The 23,670-nt window shown below is 39.8% G+C and overlaps 2 protein-coding genes and 1 long non-coding RNA gene across 23 annotated transcripts in view; 2 read left to right on the top strand and 1 right to left on the bottom strand.

The window, feature by feature from the left end:
• The window catches only part of TRIM2 (tripartite motif containing 2), a 116,432-nt gene extending 104,974 nt beyond the window's left edge, over positions 1–11,458 (top strand). For 16 of the 20 annotated variants that reach the window (XM_083834024.1, XM_083834009.1, XM_083834017.1 and 13 more), the window contains 4 exons: positions 1,588–1,768; positions 3,198–3,268; positions 5,751–5,891; positions 6,939–11,458. In XM_083834024.1, the coding sequence (XP_083690150.1) occupies positions 1,588–1,768; positions 3,198–3,268; positions 5,751–5,891; positions 6,939–7,091 (546 nt within the window). In that variant the 3' untranslated portion in view covers positions 7,092–11,458. The remainder of the gene's footprint in view (positions 1–1,587; positions 1,769–3,197; positions 3,269–5,750; positions 5,892–6,938) is intronic. The other 4 variants (XM_083834014.1, XM_083834013.1, XM_083834012.1 and 1 more) reach the window with 1 other exon arrangement.
• On the bottom strand, positions 11,009–13,671 carry LOC310898657. Its single transcript, XR_014583515.1, has 2 exons — positions 13,565–13,671; positions 11,009–12,811 (listed from the first exon to the last, which is right to left on the bottom strand). It is a non-coding gene; the product is annotated as an uncharacterized lncRNA (long non-coding RNA).
• Positions 13,672–13,687: 16 nt separating this feature from the next.
• The window catches only part of MND1 (meiotic nuclear divisions 1), a 41,343-nt gene continuing 31,360 nt past the window's right edge, over positions 13,688–23,670 (top strand). The window contains exons 1-5 of one of the 2 annotated variants that reach the window (XM_083834027.1): positions 13,688–13,827; positions 15,156–15,309; positions 16,209–16,274; positions 17,103–17,160; positions 18,987–19,135. In XM_083834027.1, coding sequence (XP_083690153.1) covers positions 15,307–15,309; positions 16,209–16,274; positions 17,103–17,160; positions 18,987–19,135 — 276 coding nt within the window. In that variant the 5' untranslated portion in view covers positions 13,688–13,827; positions 15,156–15,306. Of the gene's footprint in view, positions 13,828–15,155; positions 15,310–15,737; positions 15,800–16,208; positions 16,275–17,102; positions 17,161–18,986; positions 19,136–23,670 lie in introns of those variants that run through there. The other variant, XM_083834028.1, reaches the window with a different exon arrangement.

Here is a 23,670-nt window from a genome sequence, read left to right as displayed (position 1 = left end):
ATAAAGAAGAAGAATGGTGAAAAATGTGAAATGGTTTGGGAAGTGATCATAGCATTTCTTGGGCATACATCTGGGTAGCTCAAGGGTTCTGTGAAGGCTTTGCCTCAATTTCTGCTTGCCCTGGGCTAGGTGGGATGCTGTTGCCTAGAGCCACCCACCATGTAGATCCCCTACTTAGTCCCCATGAGCTTCACCCTGCTTTTTGAGAGGCAGTCAATGCATATGTCTAGGCCAGTGGTGGCTGCCTGTGTGCTTCTCCTGGAAGAAGAGGTGCTGGCTGTAGCTTCTGTTGGCTTTTCCTGGGGTCTGGAAGAGGTATCTGACATTCACTAGTTCTGGTGTAGGTACCTACAGCTTTCAGTCAGGAGCCATCTGCAGGCGGAGGAAAATCATCTGGTTGCTACCTCTGTTCTGCACATCTATACCATACTCAGCACAGTAGCAACTGAGAGACTTCTAGTAATGTATTGATTTCCGTGAGTCATGTCCGTTACAAGCTCGTCTTCCCAGTGTGCTAACGGCCCATCTTCCTCACTGTGCTAACAGGACAATCCGGAATATTCCGGGCTGCGGAGGTGCAGCTTGGAGCTTCCCACAGCTCCTTGCTCTGAGGATGAGCTGTAATTGGTGACAATAATAGAAAGCAGGTCTGACCAAACGCAGAACACAAGGCTGAGCTCAACAGTTGCCTCTCCACGTTTAAAAAAAGGAAGAGGAATAATAATAGAAGAGAATAGGAAGGCTAAGCTACAATCTGACCTGCCATTAGTCTGTTGTAATGCACAAAACCCAATAAAAGGCAATTGCAATCAGCTGTGTTAATTCCCCTTGTATATGTCTAGCCTACTTAAAGAAGTATTTTCATATATATGTATGTATAATTATATTGTAATATCTATTATAATGGCGTATATAAAAACATACATATGTATGTTATGAATATATAACAAGTTATATAAGTTGCCCATTCCAGTGTTTATACACCTACTAAACAACCTTCTAACATGTTCTGATTTGAGAGCTCTCTACCTTGTCTAAATAACTCACTGTGAGATCCACATTATCTCCACTGAAGGATATATATATATATATTTTTTTCCATTGGTACAATATTGTATACAGTTCCCTTCCTGTTCCTGGCAGATGTTTTTGGTAGACAACAAGTCCTATTTAAAGTGATGGAAATAATTTTATTTCACCTGAGATAGGACCAAACTCTGATTTCTTTAGTGTTTCAGAAATTACTTCATTTGCAGTTTGGCAGCACCTCCTTTGCAGGTTTCAGCTGACACTTTAAGTGTCTAAGCAGTCCCAGGTAGATCTGGTGGAAGACGACATGGAGATTAATGAGGTAGCAGATCTTCCACTCCAGAAAGAACATATAGAAAACAATCTTTCTGTTTGGCTGAAAATATAATGAAGTACACAAAATCAGTTGAAAAAGCAATCACTTTCTTCTGGCAAAATTTTGACGACAAAAATTTCTCTCCATGCTACTGTGTGTCTATAATACAGGACATCTTTGAACAGTACTAACTTACTTCTGTCATGTTAATGTATTTTCCTGTTTTGTGTTTTCCCTTTTAGGCCAAAATTGGGTCTGGAAAGCTCATGGGCCCTAAAGGCGTTTCTGTGGATCGTAATGGGCACATCATTGTGGTGGACAATAAAGCTTGCTGCGTGTTCATCTTCCAGCCAAATGGGAAAATAGTCACCAGGTTCGGCAGCCGAGGAAATGGTGACAAGCAGTTTGCAGGTACACTTGATGGTAATATGTAAATCCCCTTTTCTTGCCTCTTCTGCTCACATTTGCATGATGTTTGAGCATGTTGAAGAAGCTATATCCTACTCATTTTTTTCCTGAGCAGGGGAAAGGTTCTACTAAACACACAGCTCCTGTTCACTTCACCATTTGTTTAACTGGCTGAGAAGACTGCAACATCTGTTCCGCAAACGTAGCTGTAACTGGGCTGTTTTATCTACCTTTCTGTGCCCGGAAGCATTTCAGATCACTGACCCGAGAACAACTGATCTTAACTAGCGTTTTATAAATGCTTTGCAATGCCCACACTAAGCCGTTCATGATAATCAACTCAGACATCATGCTTTGTATTTCCCGTGATCAGATACACCTTAACCCATGCCCTAAGTAGTATCTTCCCATTAGAAAATGGGCATAATGGAACAGTGTTAGATTGAGATCAGGAAGACACAGTTATGCAAATGGCAAATGCCAGTCTGGGGAAATTGCCACTTATATATTCAACTGACTACTTGCACATGGTGTCTCTCAATTAGAACATGCAATTAGGTTTAAAGAAAAACAGCAAAACTGATATATATTTTGAATGAATAGCGTTTCTTTCAAAATTTGAAACGAAGACACCAAATTATATATGCAGGTCATTTTGCAGGTGTTTGGTCACTTAGAATAAGTAGTTATAGGCTGGTCTGATGTTTTGACAAGCTCATAGCACAAGAGAGAAATAGCTTAAATGATATAACTGCTCTCATCTTACTTGAGATCTCTTTCAATGTCTCATGGCAAAAGTAAAACTATAATTTATGAAAGCTTTGTCTGTAACACAGCCAAGTGTCACTTGATTCAGGTGCTTTTCTGTTTTCAAGTTATCATTTCTTATGTAAGTTTGCGCACATAGATCAATAAACAAGAAAACAAAAATGTAGCTTTTCCCTGGCAATATTATTCTAGTTAACTTTTGTATTTATCCTAAAACTTTCTTCCTTGAGAGCTTGTAAGAAGTGAGCGAACAAAGGATAGATTTCATTTAAAACCGTACTTTTTGAGTAGTATTTTCATTTTATATATACAACTTTATCCCTAAGCACTGCACCGTCTTAATAAGCGTATTAATATCTATGTAGACATCCATATATAGAGGAAGAGGAAGGAACAAACAGTGCTTACTGATATGATAGCACTAGCTGACAAATGGTTGAAGAATAAATGATTTGTTTACAAAAAGGCATGCTGAGCTTTTTTAAACATGAAATGGAATTTCATGTTTCATTTGTTCTTTCAAATTGAGTAATTTGATTTACTCTTTCAAATATGAGTAATTTGAAATGGATTGTCCTATTTGACAGTTTGTTATTCAGAAATCATAGTGATATTTTGATGTATTTATTTGAAAAATTATTTTAGTGATATTATTTTTTCTTCTTCTGTATTGCAGGTCCTCATTTTGCAGCTGTAAACAGCAACAATGAAATTATCGTTACAGATTTTCATAACCATTCTGTCAAGGTACTGTGAATTAATAGCAGTTTGGAAAGCCTTTTATTATATCATGATACTTTCCTGGGGAAAATATTGTTAAAAACAAAGAGATCATGCTCGCTATGAAGCCTGATGAGAGGACTGCACATTTGAAGACCTTTGCATGCAGTACATTCCTTAATGGAGATATAATCAGTTGTCTTTGTTTTCACTGTCATGTTCTCTAATTCAATTGCTTAAACATAAGTTACACCTGAGATAAATTATATCATTGTGGTTATTTTTGATTAGCTATCTGCCAAGCCAGTTATTTATTGTTCTTTGGTATTTTAGGTAACTGATAACTACTTTTGAATAGCTCAGTAAAATCTTCCCACTTTTCTAGTAGAATATATGTATATCAAAGTGAAGATACCTGACAGCCTTTAATTCCATATTTATAAACTTTATTATTATGCATGCATTTATAATGTGATAGTCTTAACAAGTTCGTAATACATCAATTTTCATCCAGTACATCCTGCACAGGGCAGAACTGTCCACTAGTCTTTACAGCCATGGGAAGCCCCGACTCATGGCCTGTTAAACTGTCATGGTAAGATAGGGTGGTGTATTTGTTTGTCCCAAAAATAAACCAGAACAAGGATGAATGTTGAGATGTCATGTGATGGAAAATTTATGTTAAGGAGTTATAGGCCATTTCAGAAATTAGTCCCCTGTGTTTGTTTTCAGGACATGACAAACCGTTTCAGTCACTTTCTGCACTCTGCACAGATGCAGCCTCAGTCCAGTTCATCAGTGTAACTAAAATGATAAATTGTGTATGTTTACGTGGAGTATGGAATTTCTGTCTGCCTGCTACTGAGCACATACACCTTGATGTCCATAGTGGTGCTGAATCACCTAGCATTTGAACAGTGATCTTGCTTTTGTATGCTCTTGGAATCAGAGAAGAAATAGCGACTCGTGGTTTGGATTACGACAATGAAGCCAAGACTGTGGCAGGCGCCCTGTCACAGAGTGTTTACGTGATTTAGCAGCGGGAGGCCTGTGGCTCCATAAATTACCTCTCCACCAGCAGGGCTTACTGTGGTAACAAGAATGCCTGGAGAGAGTTAACAACGAGGGCCAACTAAAATGAACAAAAGCAAGTGAAGAGATGTAAGAAATGAGGCATCTTAGTGAATTAAAATGAATTGCGTCGCTAATGAGAACAGAGCGTCCTGTCTGTGTCTGGTGTGACTCAAGGGGATAAAAATGTTATTTGTTGCAATTTGGTACTAACTGGAAAAGATTCTTATTTTTGTAGTGTTCTCTAAATCAATGCAGATAATTGTTGACACTTTGGAGAGTTATTTATAAACTGAATCATGCATAATCTTTTGTTAGATGGTGAGGAAAAGAGCAGAGAGTAAACTTTGTTTTAAATAGTAAATACATTTGTAAAAAAAAAAAATAATTTTCATTCTTATTGCTCCCTAATCCCCTTCCTGCCACCAGTGTCTTGAATTATACATCCTCACTCTGCAAAGCGTTATCTTCCCTTTGCCACTAACCTTCAAGCTTTTTCCTCGTTTCAGGCATCTTCTATGGAAAATCCTCCTCAATATAGGCTTCTCTCTCGTTCTGTCACTGACCACGCCATTTTAACCCAGGCAGGGAGCAAATTATATTTGCCTGCTTTTTTCTTATTAGTTGACTTTTTTTCTACTGTTTTTCATCATCTGAGGCATCACCCTGGTGCTTCATTAATTTCCACCCCCAAAGGCTTTCTTTCTGTCCATTGTGGGTGTTGGAGAAGAGGATGATTTCCTCTCATCTCCCACCTTCTTAGCACCTCGGTGTGTGTTCGGCACTTGTCAGCTCCTTGCATTTTCTTGTTTGGGCCACAGCTGGTCCCTAAGGACACTGCTGGACCTTGTGGCACAGCTGGGCCTGGGTCCAAGATGGATGAAAATAAATGGAGATGGTTATGATATTACGTAAATGAAACATCCTGAATCTCACTTTCTAAATATTTTGGCTTTTTTAACTATGGGAATGCTTCTTATTTTGCTTAGCTTGTTTTCAGGATGTAGGCTGGTGCTGGTATTGTCAGTGAGTTCTTTGTTCTTTAATCATTGTCTGATTTCACCTCATAGTCTCAACTCAAATTTTCATGGTTTGAAGCATGTGAACAAAATGAAATGCAAACTTACCAGGTCTTTGAAAATGCAGATGTAAGCAACCCTTGCTACAATCTTTCTTGTGTTTCCTTGCAATGCAAATAGATCACTCTGCTAAATATTTCTAAAATAAGAGAAAAATAGGAGAACTATAAATGTCCATGCTGAGAAAGGGTGGGGAGGGAGAGAGAGAGGGAGAGTGAGTACTGGAGGCAGGGAATATTGCTTGGAATTCTTCAATTCCCAATTTTGTTAATAAGTGAACTGGTAGTAGTAGATTAGTAATATTTGATGTGATGCCATTCTTTTTTCTTTTTCTTTTTTTTTTTTTTAAACACATACAGGTATTTAACCAAGAGGGCGAATTCATACTGAAGTTTGGATCAAACGGAGAAGGAAATGGACAGTTTAATGCACCAACTGGAGTAGCTGTAGACTCTAATGGAAATATTATTGTAGCAGATTGGGGAAACAGCCGAATACAGGTAGAGATTTGTGTATTTCAAAGGTGCTCAGTTAGGAAAACTAATGGATCAATAACTCTGGTCACTAAAGTCTTCAGAATTCCCAAGAAGCAGGACAGCAGCCCTGGAAGCGATGTGGTTTCTAACACAGCCTTTTCTATGCCTCATTGCTGGTCTGAAGTGGTAGTGTACCACTTTTAGAAATGGTAGTGTCAGACCATGGACTTCCCAGCGTGACTGCTGGCAAGTCTGATGGTTACTTAGACCAAGGCTCTTGTCTCCAAGTAGTTCCCAAAAAGATATTTGATGAGTTAAGACTTACAAGCTTTACTGAGATTATAGTAATTTATAATAATCATCGTAACAGAAGATTGGAGACATGGTGGAAAATACAAAAAAAGCAAATGGTCTGTATAGATCCTGAGGCAAATAAAGCAGATTTTTATCATCTTTTTAAAATGTTGGAAAAATATTCTTTTATGTTGCACTCTTTTTATCATTCAAGTACTAATCACAAAATTCTTTCCTATTTGCCAAAGAATATCTAAGAATATCTAAGAAATAACTAAATGTAGACATTAGTTTCACTGAATATGAAAATAAGGGAGCTGCTCATGAGTTGTTCTCAGGAAGCACTGTCAACAGTGTAAACAAATTCCTGGTTTTCTCTGTGTGGGAACCTAAGATTCATGCTAGCCACAACAGTAAGATTTGTTAGGAAAACAAGGTGTTGGTTGAGTTCCTGACTGAGTTTGATTTATTCTAGCTGGTTATTTTTAGAGCAAGGAACCGCCGAGATGCTTTTTTTATTATTACTTTGTTGCATGTTTAATTCTTGCCAAAGATCCTGGTAGCCTTAATTAGTTCTTTTTAATAAGGAAATATATTTGTTTATAAACTTGCATATTATGAGAATAACAGATCAGATTCTGCCCATATTTATTCTAGTGTATGTATGTATGCCAACAGTTTGAAAACTAAGAATAGTGGTGTAACTGAAAGCAGATTTTTGTCTGCTAGTTTTCTTTTTTATTCATAACTTTTCTTATGTGCTTTATCACCCCAAAGGTCTTTGATGGAAGCGGATCGTTTTTATCCTACATTAACACCTCTGCTGACCCACTTTATGGCCCCCAAGGTCTGTCCCTTACTTCAGATGGCCACGTTGTAGTTGCAGACTCTGGAAATCACTGCTTCAAGGTCTATCGATACTTACAGTAACAATGAGCTCTGGAGACGGATAATCGTCCACCCGTAAGCAAAGACTGGTCCCAGAGATCCAAGGCAGGATGTCTCCTACTTTGAGTTCATTTTTAATTATGAAGGAGTCTCTTATGGACTTCTCATGTTAATTTCCAAACTTAACCTTGTTTACATAGAACTTGCACCTCTTACGTTCCTCACTCAACTTTTTGTTGTAAGGGTTAATACACAGAATCCTCTTTAACTGAATTCATAGAGACAATGTGATATTAAACACAAACTGCAATTTACGGAACTGGAATTAAGTAGTTAGGCAAAAATGAGAAAAGTTTGGGGAAAAATCCCCAAAGCTATTTGAAGACTGCGAAAGGTAGCTCCTGTTCAGAGCTTCCAAATTTGAAAAAGTGTCATTGTTATGCATTATTTCACCCAAAGGTGATCCTGGGAATCTTCTAGATCTCATTATCATGGTAGGTATTACACTTTTAACATTCTTCAGTCTTACTATCTATAACAAGTAGGTCCTTTTAGTATAAAGTTAAGTCACACAAAATCAGTCTAGTTCTAACTGTCAGACCTAACACAGCTCAACATTTAGCACTATGAGAATCAATGCAAATTCCCAGCTCCTGTGGAATTAATGAAGGATTGTTTCATGTGCTTGTTCTTCACTCTTCCTCTTGCTCAATGTGCTGGAAGGACTTTGCAGAGAGCTGACATTTCAAAAGCTCTGGAAAAGCTTAATTGTAGTGATACATTAGTGAGAGCTGAATTTCTGTATAACGACAGACCTTTTGACACCAAACTAGTTCATTAGGATCAGGGTTATTACAATGTCAACTCAATTAACCTCATGTGTGCCACTCTTTCGTATGTGTTCATTGCCATGTTTCCTTAAGGCAACTCATTGTATTAACAAATAAAAGAAATGCAGCATCACACAGGACAGAAAGCCAGAGAAGGTACCCCTATGGAGGACCTACATTATACAACCAAAGGAACTGTGGTAAACAGAGGTTGTATAGGAAAGCCAAGGGTTACCAAAGCTATTTCTTTTTACATGAGGAAAAAACGCATTACAAATAAGAATGAATTTGAACCAATTCCTGAAGTCCTTCATCAAAGGGAATTTTGTTAGAGGATAAAATAAGGACTGTGAGATTTGTTCTGATTTGTTTGTGTGTATGTATGTATGGCTGACTGACAGAAAACAATTTAAAAAGTAAATGTATGTTATTTCAGCAAACTGGAACATATGTATGCCATTTGACAATGGCAGTACTCTGAAAAATGTCCCTCCTCCTTCCTGCCAGATCTTTCTACTGTGTTCTTTGTTGAAGTATTATCTTAATTGGAAATGCTTACAATCACATGACTTGGTTCTGTTTTTTAAGTGTTTTTTTTTTATTATTATTTTTAAGTGTGTACTTGTCCTTTTCAAAGGAGCATTGGCTTTACTCTTAATTCTAAATCCAATGGTCACAAGATGAATTGCTACCATAGCCTAATATAGAAACAGTGGTGCTCACTCTTAAACCTCATTCGAGGAGCTGGTGAGCGTGCTGCCAATGCCTAAAATAGTTTGGCAAGTAGCATTTTTCTCTTCTAATTTTTAGGGCCTTGAAACAAAAGGGCATTGGGTCAGGAACAGGGGAATGTTTTAAGCATATTTGCAAAATTGAAAGAAACCTTTGTTAAATGACTTGTTACAGGTATTTGTCTTATTTCTAAAAGGTTAAAGTTGTTTCAATCAATTTGAGAAAAAAAAGAATGGTTTTTCATAAAGATACGTTTGACTTGTAAAAATGCAGACCCACGAATTCTTAAACGTAGTGTTGTCTATTTCTTTTAATTACTGTTTCTTCTCTTTTCCTTGTTTATTTTTTTTTGCGCATAGAATCAATTTACAAACTCTCGTGCAACGATAAGTTTCCTTATTCCATTCGAATAAATATTTGTGATAAGGCATAAGCTTTGGACTATATAATGCAGCTAAGAAACTGGTGGTAACATTTTTGAAATGTTAAAATCAAGTCTGTTATTACCAAAAGAAAAAAATAGCCTCTGCTTGAACTGAGTTTGTCCTAAAATTCCTAAGATTATATTTACCTCAGCTATTATACAATAAACTGTCCTATCAAAATTTAACAAAGTTATATATCAAATTTTATGATGATCAAATAATTTTCTTCTAAGTGTCCTTAAAAGCAGCCTTTTGACAATTTCTAACATTGGAATACCCTTAGATGGCTAATTATCAATGAACAAAGGTACATAAAGTTTTAACTATATTGCTTAACAAAAAAAAAAAAAGAGTTCTGGTTCTTTGAGAGGAAAACGAAAAACACGAAAAATGTACTGTTGCTGTTAGTTATGGATACTACTGACTGAATCTAGTTCGAAATTTGAATTTTCATAATAACATTTTACTAAACTTGCGTGGGTTTCTCTAAAGAAACATTGCCAAATCCTCCATTGCCAGGAACTCTGAGAACGAACCACAGAAATCAGACCCTAACCCATATATCAAAACATATAGTTAGGACTCTACTGTTCCATGCATCTGCTTTACTTGGAGATTTTCAGTTCATTTGACACTGTCCTGCTCACCAGGATTTTACATAGCCTATGTCAACCCTTTGCATCCTGATGAAACATGGAATTCTGCACACAACCCCCTTGCTACCGAGCTAAGAGTATTAGGGGTGATGTGGGTTTTTTCTTAAGATTGAATAGTGGTTTGGGTTTTCCATCTTATTGATATTTTGGACATCACTAGAACAGCACTTAGGGCACTTGAAAAATGGCACTGATTTGGATTGCCTTCTGATAGATAGCAAATGCTACAAATTACAGTTTCAAATTCAGTGGCATAGGCTATTTCCTTCCAAAGGCTGACCTTATCTCCCTGGCACAGGAAAACTGAGGAACACGTTGCTTTTGCAGTGTGCTTTTCAAGTCAACTTAGCTGAAATGCTTGGCTTACTAACCTTACAAAGAACAACCAAAGCAGAAATTCTGTTCTAAAAAACCTGGCAGATTGTTTTCTCATTCAATTAAGCGAACATCAAAATTGCACTACTTGATTTACTGAGTTGTTAGCATTTATTAAAGGCTTTATAGGCATTCTGCTGCCAGATTTCAGGTATAACCAAATGTTCCCTTGACTTCCCTGGAATGCTAATTGACTAGCAGCGCAGCATGAATGGTGAAAGTATGTGCTTCGTTTAACTAATCTTCAACTCAAAAGTAATCGCAAAAGGTCATCAGATCTTGTGTAATTTGGAGTATTTTAGGACAAACTAGCCAACTGTATTTTCATTATTTTGTGAACAGAATAAGAGGATCTGTTCAGATAGATCCACTACAAATAGTAGGGGATTTTTACCTAGCTTAAAACAGCAGCAACGTAGCTGAATAGGAAAAGGAAAATGGCTTAAGGCAAAGCATTTGTCTAATGTAGACGGAGAGTTATTTATTAGTAAATGCTCTTCTGTTCTGTAAAAGCTAGAGGGTTTTCAATTTTATGTCACTATTTTTTATAATTAAGGATCTAGTGTTGCCATAATGAGAACTATAAGTGCCCAATATGTTGTGTTTGTTATAAAGAAATGACTTCCAGCTGTGGGTGACAGCTAGTTATGAAACCATGGTGTACACTGAGACTTTTCTTGAAGAACTGTGAGCAGTGATTGTTTGGGTCTGTTTGTGGAGAGTGCGCGAAAGGTGTCCGTGCTCCGCAGTAGGAAGGTTCCTAACTGGTTGCGTTATTTCCGATGAATGTACAGCACTTCAGTTGATGTTTGTGAGCAACACGGCCTTAACCCGGACAATTTTGCTTTGGCTTTATGACATGGGAATGTTCCCTAAGCTGCATAGTGTACAGCAGTACCCCCGTTAGAAATCTCTACCAGTTGATACGCTGCAGCTTTCCGGTTCCAAGAGTCTGTCTTTTCTCTTGATTTTTTTTTGTAAAGCTTTTTGTACATTCCACCTTTGTAAGTCCATTTCATATGTTTTGTGTACATGTAAGTCTTATGTAAGTCTTGCACTCTGTTGAAACTCATGATGATTTTTTTTTTGTTGGTGGTGTTTGTTTTTTGTTGTTGTTTTGTTTTGTTTTGTTTTTAAATCCCCATGAGGCTAAACACAAACTTTGTCTCCTTAAGGTCGAGGATGAAAGATGCGCATCAAAGTGTTTGTGTGTGTGTGTGTGTGTGTGTAGTTTTAGCTTCCTGTGTGCCACGGTATTATTGATGCTTTAGCCGACAATAAAAATAAAAAATTACTCTGTCTTGGAAATGTAGGAAAATCAGAGTCAAATGTGTATCTTTACCACGCACAAAAATTTCAAATAATAAAAATAAAGCTTGTTTCCTCTGTTATTCTCGTTGAGATTTTATTTTTCATGTGTTTAGTGCTCATTGTCCCTAAAAATATCTCCATAATGTAGCAAGATGGGTAATTTTTTTTTGAAAAGGAAACTCTGATACCATAGGTCACAAGCCAAGAAAACTGTAATTACTTCAAAGGGCTTTAGCTTTTATCTAAAAAAAAGAAAGAGTGAAAGAGGAACTTAGATCCTCTTGGGAAGCAGGTGGAGAACTGGGCTTCCTTGTCCTCCATGTTCCAGTTCAGTAATCAAAAGTTCAGTGATCAAAATTAACATTTTCGTTGGAGAATGCTGCTCTTTACCAGGAAATTTCTGCAGTAAATGGCCAGCTGCCTCTCTGGCCTTGCTGTGGTGCTTACTTGAGTTCTGTGCAGAGATGAGCACATGATCTTTTAGAAGTCCTGTGAACAGGAATATGGAATCCTGTTTGCACAAATGAGAAACAATGTCAGGGAAAGCAAGGCCAAAATAGTTTAAAAGGCTACATATATTCTGGGTGCCCATGTTGAGATATCCAAAATCTCTCTCTTTAGGACTGCTAACCACTTATAAATAATTACACGATCAAAACTGTTTCATTGGTCCTTAGGCTAAAATTCTCTTTCACATGCAGCTGCACTGCTCCCCAGTTAACTATCCCCATAGTTTTGCTGACAGTTCATGTGAATGCTCCCTAATTTGTACCAGACAAAAATAACTCCCTGAACTGGAACAGTCGATGTAATTTCTATGGACAGATGCTCTCCCCAGGCACCAGCTGTGCTAGTGGAAGAGAGACCCACTGTCTGCTGCTCATCGCTACCTCCAGTTGAAGCTTCCTGACCCTCCCGTCTGTCAGATGAATGTGAAATGCCCCATTACCAAAAAACTAGTAGTTAAGCTACTCATTTCAGCGAGTTGGTAAGTGGTTACTTCAGAGGTCTGCTAGCAAAGCTGTGGCAGCAGTGATCACTGGTGCAGGGCCAGCTAGCATCTCCCACCGGGTCAGATGTTTGCAGGGAGAATGCCTGTTCGCAGGCTGGGAGCCCAAACACTTGCTTGCGCATGAAATGAGGCAGCAGATGCTGTAGACACTGCCCTGTGTGGGTTACTCGTGGGTCGCGTTACCTCCTGATGCCCTGCCACATCCCACTGCAGCCTGCTGGGCCCTCAGAGGAGTTGGTATAATCACCGATGGGCAAGCAGCTCCCAGGGCTCCCCTTGTCTTCCAGCCTCCAGCTCCACCGCAGCATCTTCTGGTGTCAGTCATACGGATGTTGTGGAAGGTAGCCCACAGGACTCAGAAGGTTTGCTATTAATTTTCTGGAAATGAATTCATCTGCTAGTCAACTTGAATTCCTTCCTTCTGTTGAAAAAATTAGCTCATGTGAAGACGTCCCTATAGTGCACATATCCAAAAGGAACAAAACCAAAGTAGAACAGAAAATTTTTGTTCTCCTACTTAACCTTCCTGCCTTCCAATCCCACTGTAATGCCTTTTCAAACAGAATTTATGAATGTAATTCAATTACAGAATTTTAAGAGCAAAATGAAGGAGTACAAGATCTGTCTCTCATGTAAGCATATTTTAACACTGATAAAGCAATGGTCTTTTTCTCCGCCTCAGATCTCAGGAACTGCAAAGCTGTTGCAGCTGGTGCTTAGACATCTCCCTCAGACACTGAGCATAGAAAATTTCAGCCCAGACTGTTAGAACTTGAGAAAATCACACAGAAATGAGAACAAATTTCTAATAGAAAAGCACAGTTATGTGCCAGCCTTCCACAGCATTTCCATCCATTGTCATTTTATATTTAAACATTCACATTTAAACATTCCGAAGCCCATAAAAATGCCAGACCTTTCTGTATTTTAAGAGTGGTTCTTTCACACTCTATTCGGTAATGAAAAACAATCGTCACTGGACAGAGCAGGAGATATTCCTGTGTACTTTCTGTTTGGGACCTCTTCCAGCTGGTCTTCTTTCAAACAAGTTAGCTTTAATTAGAAGACACCGAGGCCTGTGCCCCAAACCAATTCAGAGTGCGTGCCCCTCTAGAACACCCTCCCCTTGTTCTCCTCCTCATCTCCCTGCGGCATTTTTAGCTCCGACACCCACTCTGCTCCTCGCACGTGTTGCTTAGAGAAAATCCACGCTGCAACAGGTTTGATTGCAAGTGCCGCAGCAACCTTTTGAGAGGAGCGGAGCTGGGTTTCGTTTCCGGCTGTGAAGGAGCAGGAAGGGGCCAGTGTCCTGGGGGAGAGAAGGGCACAGAGACAGGAGGGAAGCAGCTGCTGCTGGGAGCCCCAGGAGGGGAACCCTTTGAGGGCTGGCCAGAGGAACGGGGAAGCACCCAGACAGAGCAAGAGCCCTCAAAACAGGTGAGGAGGAGTGTCGTCAGATTTTACAGCAGGTTAACAAGCTGAAAATGTGATGCACAAGGAAGAATAAGAAAACAAGGAGCTTTGTATTTTGTATAAATATTACACTTCATATTAATAATGTCCTTTCTAACTTGCATTTCATTTTTAGCAGTACACTGGCGCACACAATGAAAAACGAAACCATTGCTAGGTCTGTGTGGAAGAGAGCTTCAGGTTTCAGGAAAGGGGGCACTTCATAAAAGCGCTGAAAGATATTTATGGGACTACCTGAACATTTCAGCTGGCATGTTTTTATTTGCCTGAACTTAAACTCTACAATTAGTACGGTAGATAGGAACCCCTTGCTGTTACCATGCTGAGCAATTTCTCAAGACTGCTACAGCCGAAGGAAGGTAATTACAGCACAACTAATAATTACAATGAACTGTAAGTAATTAACGTTGTTAGAACAGTCATTGCGACGAACAACTGCTTCAGCAACACCAGATGCACCCAAGACCTTTGCATCCGTATGTTGAGAGGGGTTTCGTTTCCCCACATCCTCCCTCACCAGGCTATGTGTGCGATAGGGGTAGTTGTAGGCCATTGTTAGTGTGGCTGTATTTTATGTTTGCTGTTGGGCCTGGGAGAAGAAAGAAGATACAGTGTGTATGTGGGGCTGCATAGCGCAAAGGCCACAACGCCTCATCTTGGGGGTGTCGCTACCCAGAGGCACACAGCACATATCCTGCAGGTTTTCAAACCCATGGCTGTAGACAGAGACTCAAAAACAAGGTGGGAGCCAGTGGTGGTGTGCTTTTAAGTATTTTTTAGGCTCTTTATTGTGGAAGTGAATACATTTCAGCAATACAAAGTATATCAAAGATACGGCAATTATATCTGTCAAGAAGATTGCACTTTCCACACAAAATATAAAATGGATGTGCATTGAGAAGTACAGGAAGGGTGAATGTAATTTGTTGGTAAAGCCTGGGCAACACCATGTGAGGAACTTCATCATGGCCCCTACATCTCAGTAGGCTTTGTAACGTGCACCCGGTGTAACTGACAGCTAGCCAGGGACGAAATCTGTTTCACCTGCCTACCAGGGCATATGATTTCAGATTAAAAAAAATAATAAGTTAACGAACAAATGTGGTATTTTAAATAATTGAGGTAAGTAATAAACTGCTTCGTGGTATTAAAATAGAGGTGGATTTGTTGTAAGGCAACTGCTTTACTCAAATGCGAGGCTCTGTTTCTCGGCTGACTCCACAAGGTGCAGAAACCAGGATGTAATTTTACTTTTTTTTTTTCCTCCCCCCCCCCCCCGCGATTTCATCCAGCCCCGGGCGGCGCCGCTGACAGGAGCCGGCGGCGGCTGCCCGCGGGCGGCCGGGTCCGGTCGGCAGGCGGCGCTGCGCGCTGCGCAGGCGGCTTCCCGGCGGCCCTTGCCCTGGCGCTGGCGCCCAAATCAAACACAGTCCGGAGGCGGCCATGGTAAGTGGCGGGGCCGCCCTCCTCCTCCTCCTCCTCCTCCTCCTCCTCCTCCTCCTCCTCCTCCTCGCCCCCGCGGTGCCGTTAGCGGGGTGGGGGACGCTGAGGGGCGCGGGGCGGGCAGGGGCCGTTGCGGCGGGTAACGGCCGCTGCCTGCCGGAGGGCGGTCGTGGGCGGCCGGGTGGAGGGGAGGCTTGGGGAAGCATTAATAATGCTTTTTAAAAATATAGAAAATGCAGTTAGTGAAAGAAAATCCTGCCCGTCTGTGGGAGACTATATCCTAACATTATTATATCCTAATGTTTCTGCCCTTTGCTTCTACTTCAGTCCGTGTTCTTTACAGCTTGGTCACACAGCTACAGAGAAAAGAAAGAAAGAAAGACAGCTTTAAAACCGTGACCTTGAAATTAGAAAGCTGAGTGGGAAATTTGAAGACCTAGTATGTGAAAATGCACTTTTATCACCTTTCACATTAGTGTCTACGTGACGCAAGGTTAAATATTATATTTATATTATAAACACAAAAAGCAAGAGACAATCATTCTTATCTTTTTAAGAGCTATTAAACATTTGGGAAAGTTACTGAGAATTGGCATAAATACACATTTAATCACATTCAAACAAAATAACAAACTGTTTGGCTACGCCAGGAAACCTTGAGGCTTGAGCTTGATTAGATCGCATGAGAGGTGGCCTCCTAACTTACAGTACAGCTCCAACAGTTTAATATATTGCAGGTGGGTCAGCTTGGTGTAGTGATTCTTTGTGAAAGCTCAGGGTTAGCGGTAAGGTATTTAAAACGATGGCAAATATAACTTAGAGGTACATAGGTAGGAATTCTGAGCAAATGTTATTTATGCAGATAGCAGAACATGTTTTTTTTTTTTTTTTTCCTGGTCTAGTCAAAGAAAAAAGGGCTGAGTTTTGAGGAGAAGAGAGCTCGCATGATGGAGATCTTTTTTGAAACAGTAAGTCACTTGCTTACAATCGTCCTGTATTTACACCCAGTGGGAAGACAGGCCTTAAAAGGAGGTTAATTGTAGATGAACTGTGTGTATGTTTCTGTGCTTTTCGTTGATGCCCTATGTCGTTCTTGTATAAATTGCTGGGACAGGGCTGGATCTGTGTAACTTTGGATCAGCTGGCTGGTCTCCTGATGGAGCCAAGGCATAAAGATGCGCAGGTGTTGTTAAATGCTCGATGTGCTCCCCTTTCTTGGGGCCAAATCTTCTCATGTTGAGTATGTTACCATAAGAGCAACAGTGAGTGATTAAGAAGGATCTCACTGAGTTTGAGAGGTGGGAGAAATCTCAGTGTTACAAGAGATCAGAGCAGGCCTGAAAGGTCGGTGGGGAGAAGAAACCTGGAGATCCAAAAATCAGACGTACGGGTATACTGGTGGGATATGTACAGCATGATGCTATTAAAACAGTTACTGTGACCTTTCAGTACTTGAGCAGTGCAGTGCATCTGGTGCAGACAGTCTAACCCTGACTCTGTGCCCTCAAAGGGATTTTCACTCTAATTTAGGCAAAGTTTGGTGACTTTTTGGTGACAAAGAAAAAAAGTCTCGTTCTTTTCTTTGTTACTCTAGAGACAGCAGTACTCTTTTTTTTTTTTAAATTTCTCAAAATGCTGTAATTCTATTGAGGGATATACATCATATTTCCCTAGCAAAACATAAACATTCAGTTTATTTCCTACTTGCTTTTATTGGCATTGATTTAGTGTAAAAACCATACAGGCTTAGATGGTGCTGTCATTTGGAGCTGAAGTATCTTTTATGTTTTGCACAGAAAGATGTGTTCCAGTTGAAGGATATAGAGAAGATTGCTCCAAAAGAAAAAGGGATTAGTAAGTATTTACAAAAGTTTTTTCTCTTGAGCCATAAATTATTTTTGGGACAGGTCAAATAGTGTATATTTTCCTGGTTCTGGTTATAGGCTTGTGATTTTAATAGTAATGGGAAAAATATCTGGAAAGGCAGACAGTGGTCAATGGCAGGGCTGCTGAAGTAACATCAACAGAATTTTCCTATCATGGTTTGCTAATGTTTGCATCACTCAAATTGGATGATAGTGCCAAAATTAGACATTAGTGACATGCCACAGCTACCTGCAAGTTAACCACTAAATGGAATGGGATTTTTCACAGGTTCTGAGACACCCAGCATCCAGTGGCTTTCATTCTATGAAATCGTTATGTGTACTCAGGCAGAGAGCAGACAATTTAAATCTCTGTCTGTAATGTCACAAATACCTTAAAATGCCAGTCCAGTTGTACATGGTCAATGTTCTGGTGAATTTCACTCTCACCACCACCCTCCCCCCAAAATGGCTAGAGAGCTGTAAAGGGAAGGGGTTTGTCTTTTCAGTGAAAGCATTCCTGATGAGATTGTTGGTTTTCAGTTAGATCCCAGATGACTTTTTTTTTATGCTGTTGAGTTGTTTTATATAGTCCTCATTCTGCTTTCTTTTGTGTTCACTGGTAAAAGGGGGAAGGAGAGTGGTGTTTGTGTGGGTGCTGCTGCCCTTGATTAGTGTTATCTGTGTGGCACTGTGAGAGTAATGGCTAAAGATGGTTGTTGGGAGAAGTGCAGACACACTGAAAAACATTGCTTTGCCATATTCACATTATGTCAGCAGCTAGCAGAGACGTTCATAGAAATGTAATGCTGTCTTGATTGGTCTGTCAAAAGAACTATTGTATATTTAGTTGCAGTTTGCAGGAAGAGGATCCAAAACAGTAAGTATAAGCATTGGAATCTCATATTTAAAAATACAGAGTCTCTAACACCATTAATACCTTTGAGGAGTCCAAATTCATCTTGCCTCTGAATGTGGAGGCATTTAGTCACTAAGCTCAAGTCCCCGTTCCTCTGAAAAGAAAAACCCTTAGTCCATGGAGACGCCCCTCTACTGCCTATGCTGGCATTCAGCATTTAGCTTCCAAAAGATGGGGTGTTTCTTATCGGGGTCCCCGCTAGACCTGAAACTGCAAGTCAGACACTGGAAACTAGGAATTAGCTTGAAGGTGTTTGTATTTGCAGCACTTGTGGATGATGAAAGCTACTTCCCTTTGCTGAAATGGAATAATTCTTAAAGCGGTGGTTTGTGTCCCATGTTTGCTACAAAATCAACAATTCCTGCACATATATAATGTTACAACGACTTTCTGTATTGGAACTGAATAAAATCAAATGTAAAATCTGTCGCTCATGAGCTTGTATGCAGGTGGGTTTAGTGCCTCTGCTGCTGTTTAATGCTGTGGTAAGCATTGCAAAGTGAGATGTAATCACGGTCCTAATCAAGAAATTATAAGTTAATCCGTGTTATAATTAAGATTGCAAGACAACTTTTCAAATGCCCCCTCATGCGTTTGTTGCGCTATTGTACTGTAATAAGTATGTATATTCTGTGATAGCTGTGAGCGGTTTACAAACATCTGGTAGCAGACTGTACTGAATAGCAGCCTTCATGTTGAAACCGCTGATTTCAAAGGGATTCATTCTTTGAAGTGAAGCATCAAGCATGGTGTCCTCTTGGAACCTTCCAGCTAGCTGACATTACAGTAAATTATTCATACAGATGACTGTAGATGGTATCTAACTATATTAATAATTCTCCGTGGTTCTGTGGAGGTGCCATGCAGTTCTAATGTGGTATTTTTGTTTTTATTAGCTTCAATGTCAGTGAAAGAGATTCTGCAAAGCTTAGTTGATGATGGCATGGTGGACACTGACAGAATTGGAACTTCCAACTATTTTTGGGCTTTTCCAAGTAAAGCTCTTCATGCTAGGAAGCGTAAGTTAGAAGAACTGCAGTCTCAGGTAAATCGGTTTTAAGGCAAGTACTTGGTAACCAGAATTTATTCTTATATCCTCTTGCTCATCTCACTCGCTCTCATGCACATGCCCACCCACACACATACCCCTAGTTTCCTGTGGGAATCATTTGGCAGGCATGATAGGATATTCTTTCTCATTATCTTGATAGCACCGCCAGAAAGGTCTTGGAAGCCAATTTTGCTGGAGCTTGAGAAGACTTTTTGCCACTTGCTGCTGAAAACATGTTATTTGTGATGCAAAACATCATTTAAGGACTTCCTTTAAATAATTAGGCAACGTATGCTTTTATGTGTCTTATATAGCGTAGGCCATCATGTGGTAATGTTCTAAAAGCCAGGAGAGGTCTGAAATGGATATCCCAAGTAAATGTGGCAGTGGTTTCTACTTAGGGCCGCTGTTTGTTCACATCTGTTCTTATTGATAGCTTAATTAGTGTGCGCTTTTATAATCCAGTACTGCACTTTTATTAGGAGAGAAGAACAAATTGCTCGCTCTTGTGATCTCCTGCAGAAGAGCAAGGCATCTTTTGTTGCAACACTGCTGTTCTTTTGATCTGCCTTTGCTAGTTTTTAGGAAGTGTCTTTCTTGCTTCTCTTAATTGGAGCGGGAAAGCAGCTATTCATCAGTGTGTTTGCAACTGGAGTAAATGATAACAAGTTCAATAAACTGGTCTTTATGGTCTTTATTGTCTGCACAACAACCCCGCCAGCTTTTCCCGTGCTTATTTAGCATTATGTTCATTCATCAAAGAATCAGCTGAATTAATGGAAAATTATTTGTAGCATCTGGAAATTTTTACACACACTTTCCTTCAGGCATAGCTCTGGTGTCATCATTGCTATCGTATGTCAACTTCAGCTATTTCGTTAGTGCTGCAAATTAAATGTATAAAAACATGCTTTTTTCCCCATCATGAATTGAAAAAGTATTTTGTGAATCTAAAGTCTTTTCACCAAGATAAAGTAAAAAGTCTGATCAATGCAGTTGTTTAGTAGCTGAAGTTCCTTCTTTACACACAGTGTAGTATGAACAGCTGAGAGGTAACCTTGTCAGCTGTCCCTGGCGATGCTGTCACTGTTCGTAAATCTTTCACGATTAAACTGAAAGAGTCCATTCCACTGCTCTCTTTTAACCAACCTAAGGTCATTTCCACTTGCCCTGGGGAAAGGGCTGTTTAATTACTGGCCTGGATGCTCTGGACAGGCATCCCAAGGTGTTTTGTGTGTCTGCTTGTGTGGATCTGGCAGCGGGAGGGGAGTACCCATACTCTGTCACATGCCTGGTGCATCTACTCCAGTTTTCAAGGTTAAGAATGAGACTTGTCAGAACTTTTGGCTCCTTTTACCATATTCCCAAATCTGTGTTACTTTCATGAGCTGGTGTTGCCTTCAGGGGTCTGCAGCAGTAAGGAGGAAGCACTGTGGAAGGCTGCACTCCTGATCATCACTAACTGGAACTGTGTGGTGACAGCCTTCCAGGCAGGTGCTTTAGATGAGTTGAAGAGTGCTGGTTGAGATAGCTGCTGTGGTACTGTTTGGGTCATCAGAATTATTCGCTCTTTCATTTCAGGTTCTGCCACTGACTTGCTCTATGTTGGGCACCTTTCTCAACATCTCAGATGATCTGTTAGCGTCATGGATATAAATCTGTGTGTACTTGTTCACCAAACACCCTAGTGCTACCGTCCTGTTGAATGCAAATGGTTTGCTCAGGGATTCTTTCTGGTTTTGGCCATGTGACATACTGTAGCCAAGTAGCTGAGTGATGGAATTGGCATTTGTCTTTGCCCTTGGGCCCAGTCCCTTCGTGAATTTTCAAGATAATTGATCAAGAAGGCCTCTAGCATACTGTGGTGCATACCTTCCTTTGAATGCCTTGCAGAGTGTGCATAATGTGTTCCACTGCAAGTATCCAGGGGTTGTCTACGAACACGTTGTGCTGCTTTAAATGTACTATTACATTATTAAGTATAATACCATCTATTATTATGGTATTATAATAACCACAAAATAACATTACACTAACTGCGTGACTATTTCTGTTTAAAAATAAACTATGCTGATATAAACAGTTTCATAATACTAAAACTGTTGCAGTTGAAAGAAGATGTTTTGTTACCAGACTCTATTTGCAAACCAAGTCCTACTTTTAATATACAGGCTTCCTGAATTCTCTTTAAAACATGTTATAAGTCCTTAAAAATACTTTTATTTATTACCTTGCTTTTTTGATGAGAATGGAAACGTTTCAGCATTTCAGGGGAAACAATTTTTGGTAGCCAAACCTTTCCCTGTTGACGCAGTGGAAGGGTGGCACTTTCAAATGAATAGCTCTCAGACCATTTTTACAAGATGATAAAAGATACTGTCTGTGGGCTTAACTCGGCTGTATTTAGTGTTTGTATTATTCTCTATGTGAAGACACGCACGTTTTCTGAAGGGTTTCTAAATCCAGTCACCAAGTATCACAAAACGTCCTGTCAGAACATGTAAAGCAGAGGGAAGGAGTAAGCTGTTGTACCGTTTCTGCTGCACGTTGCCTGTCTTTGATCATTCCCATGCACAGCTTGTGGCGTGCTGTGAGATGTGTTTTCTTTCTGCCTCTCATCCAGATCACTTGTTTAACTGCATCAGTTGGTCTCTTTCTTCAGCAGTTACAAGCTGGAACTGGAGCGCTTTACTTAAAGCAGAAGCTTAAAAATCCAGCACTCTAGTTCACCTACAGTTAAGGCTTTAAACCTAGAAGCAGTATCTTTGTTTGCCGAGGGCATGGGTAAATACTTGAGGGAAAGGGGTGATCCCACATGCTGAACCGAGACATTTGAAAATAATGTGGAGGAACAGAACAAGCTCCTCCGTAATGCAAATTCTCCTGTTAATTTGTGGAGCCCGGGCCTATGTTTGACTAGTAAGGCCTGCTACAGCACCTTTGGACTGCAGACATTGGTATTTTATAATGATTTAGCAAAGCTAAAGCTCATGGCTTACTGCATGTGACAGAATATGTGATTGTGGGGAGTCTTGAAACAAAATTTTTGGTTCACTTTTTTAGTGATTATTGAGCCACACCCCAACATAGAGACAGTAGCAGAGAGGTCTGACTCACTACTCCTAACAAAGAGTATGCCATGTTTGCCTGGGTGTTTAAAGTTACACCTCATGGTTGTTGTGTATATCCTTGGTTTTGTTATGTTTTGTTTTTCTTTCCAGGAAGGATTTGTTACGTCTTTGGTGTGATCTCCTTGTGCAGAGATATGGCATTTAAAAACAATGATAGAATTAAAGTTGTTTCTGTTGGCATAGCTGTTTTTTCCTTGTTTTTCAGCATGCTTTTCTGGGGCATGTGTTTGGAGAGGGCTGCAAATGCCTGAACGGGACATAGATGGCAAATCCTGTGCTAATTTCATTAGGGTTACGATCTTAGTGCTGCTCTCTAAACCAGAGTTACTCTTTGGGCTTCTTCCTGTTTTTCTGAAAAGCAATTACCACTAATACCTTTGCTTTGTGTAGCTTCTGCTGCATTTTTTTTTCCTTCAATAGCTCACAGAGTAAGAATTGCTTGGTAGGTTCCTACGGATTTTGGATTGATTTGCTGTGCATTGGCACGGCTGCTCTTAAAGGTTTATGCCTTCCGCCAGATGCTTGTTCTTCACCTCTCAGTTATGCTTTATGCAGTTGTGAATTGAACCATTGAACAAGACAGTGGAATCTGCATTCTGGTTAAATCAGATTGTTTTGCAGGTCTGGTTTATTATGGCATCAGTACAGCTATGAGATGGTGAAACCAGAGCAAGGGTGTGGATTGAGAAGTATTGTTTAAACAAGGCTTGTAAGTGGAGAAATTTTTAATGGAACTCTACCTCTGTTGAAAGAACTGTGGAAGCTTTACTCAGGGGGTTGGTTCTTTTCCTTCTGTAAAAATAGGTGAAAGGATGCAGTTTTATTCTTTATCAATATTCTCCTGGCAGTCAGTTTCTGAAGTTTTGAATTACTTATGTTCAATTATGTTTTGACAAAATTAGTTGTTTTTTCTTGGCTTAGCAATACTGGAAGCTCAGGGGTTTTATTAAGCTAACAAGGAATGTGACCTGTGCAGTGTAAGCAGGAAGATCATCTTCTGTTGAGGATTCTTCTGCCTTTTGCTGATTTCATAGCATGCATAAAATGAGGAGATTGGAGATGAGTAACTCTGGCATGTTACTCACAGTCACGTTCCATCTCAGTTGAGAGTTGGTAATATGTTGCATACATGCTGCATGTTGGGTTTGTGTGTTGTTCTGCCGGACGTATTGCTTACCGAATGGATATGACTGCGAAGGATTCATTACCTGCTGAAGATGAGAAGGCACATATGCAGCAAAGCCCTAACAACAGTTTTACTGGGAAGGAAACAGCATATCAGTGAGTGAGGCAAAGAGAGACCTTTCTGATGTAACCTTAGTATAAAGAGATTCAGCTTAGATTTTCTTTCAATTCTTCTTTCAGTATCTATGTGTTTTGTAAAACCTTTGTAATTGT

The sequence above is a fragment of the Anser anser genome (genome assembly GCF_964211835.1).
Source record: "Anser anser genome assembly, chromosome: 4".
NCBI classification, from domain to species: domain Eukaryota; kingdom Metazoa; phylum Chordata; class Aves; order Anseriformes; family Anatidae; genus Anser; species Anser anser.
Note: the sequence above shows the minus strand (reverse complement) of the source record. Positions and strands in the feature narration are given on the sequence as shown.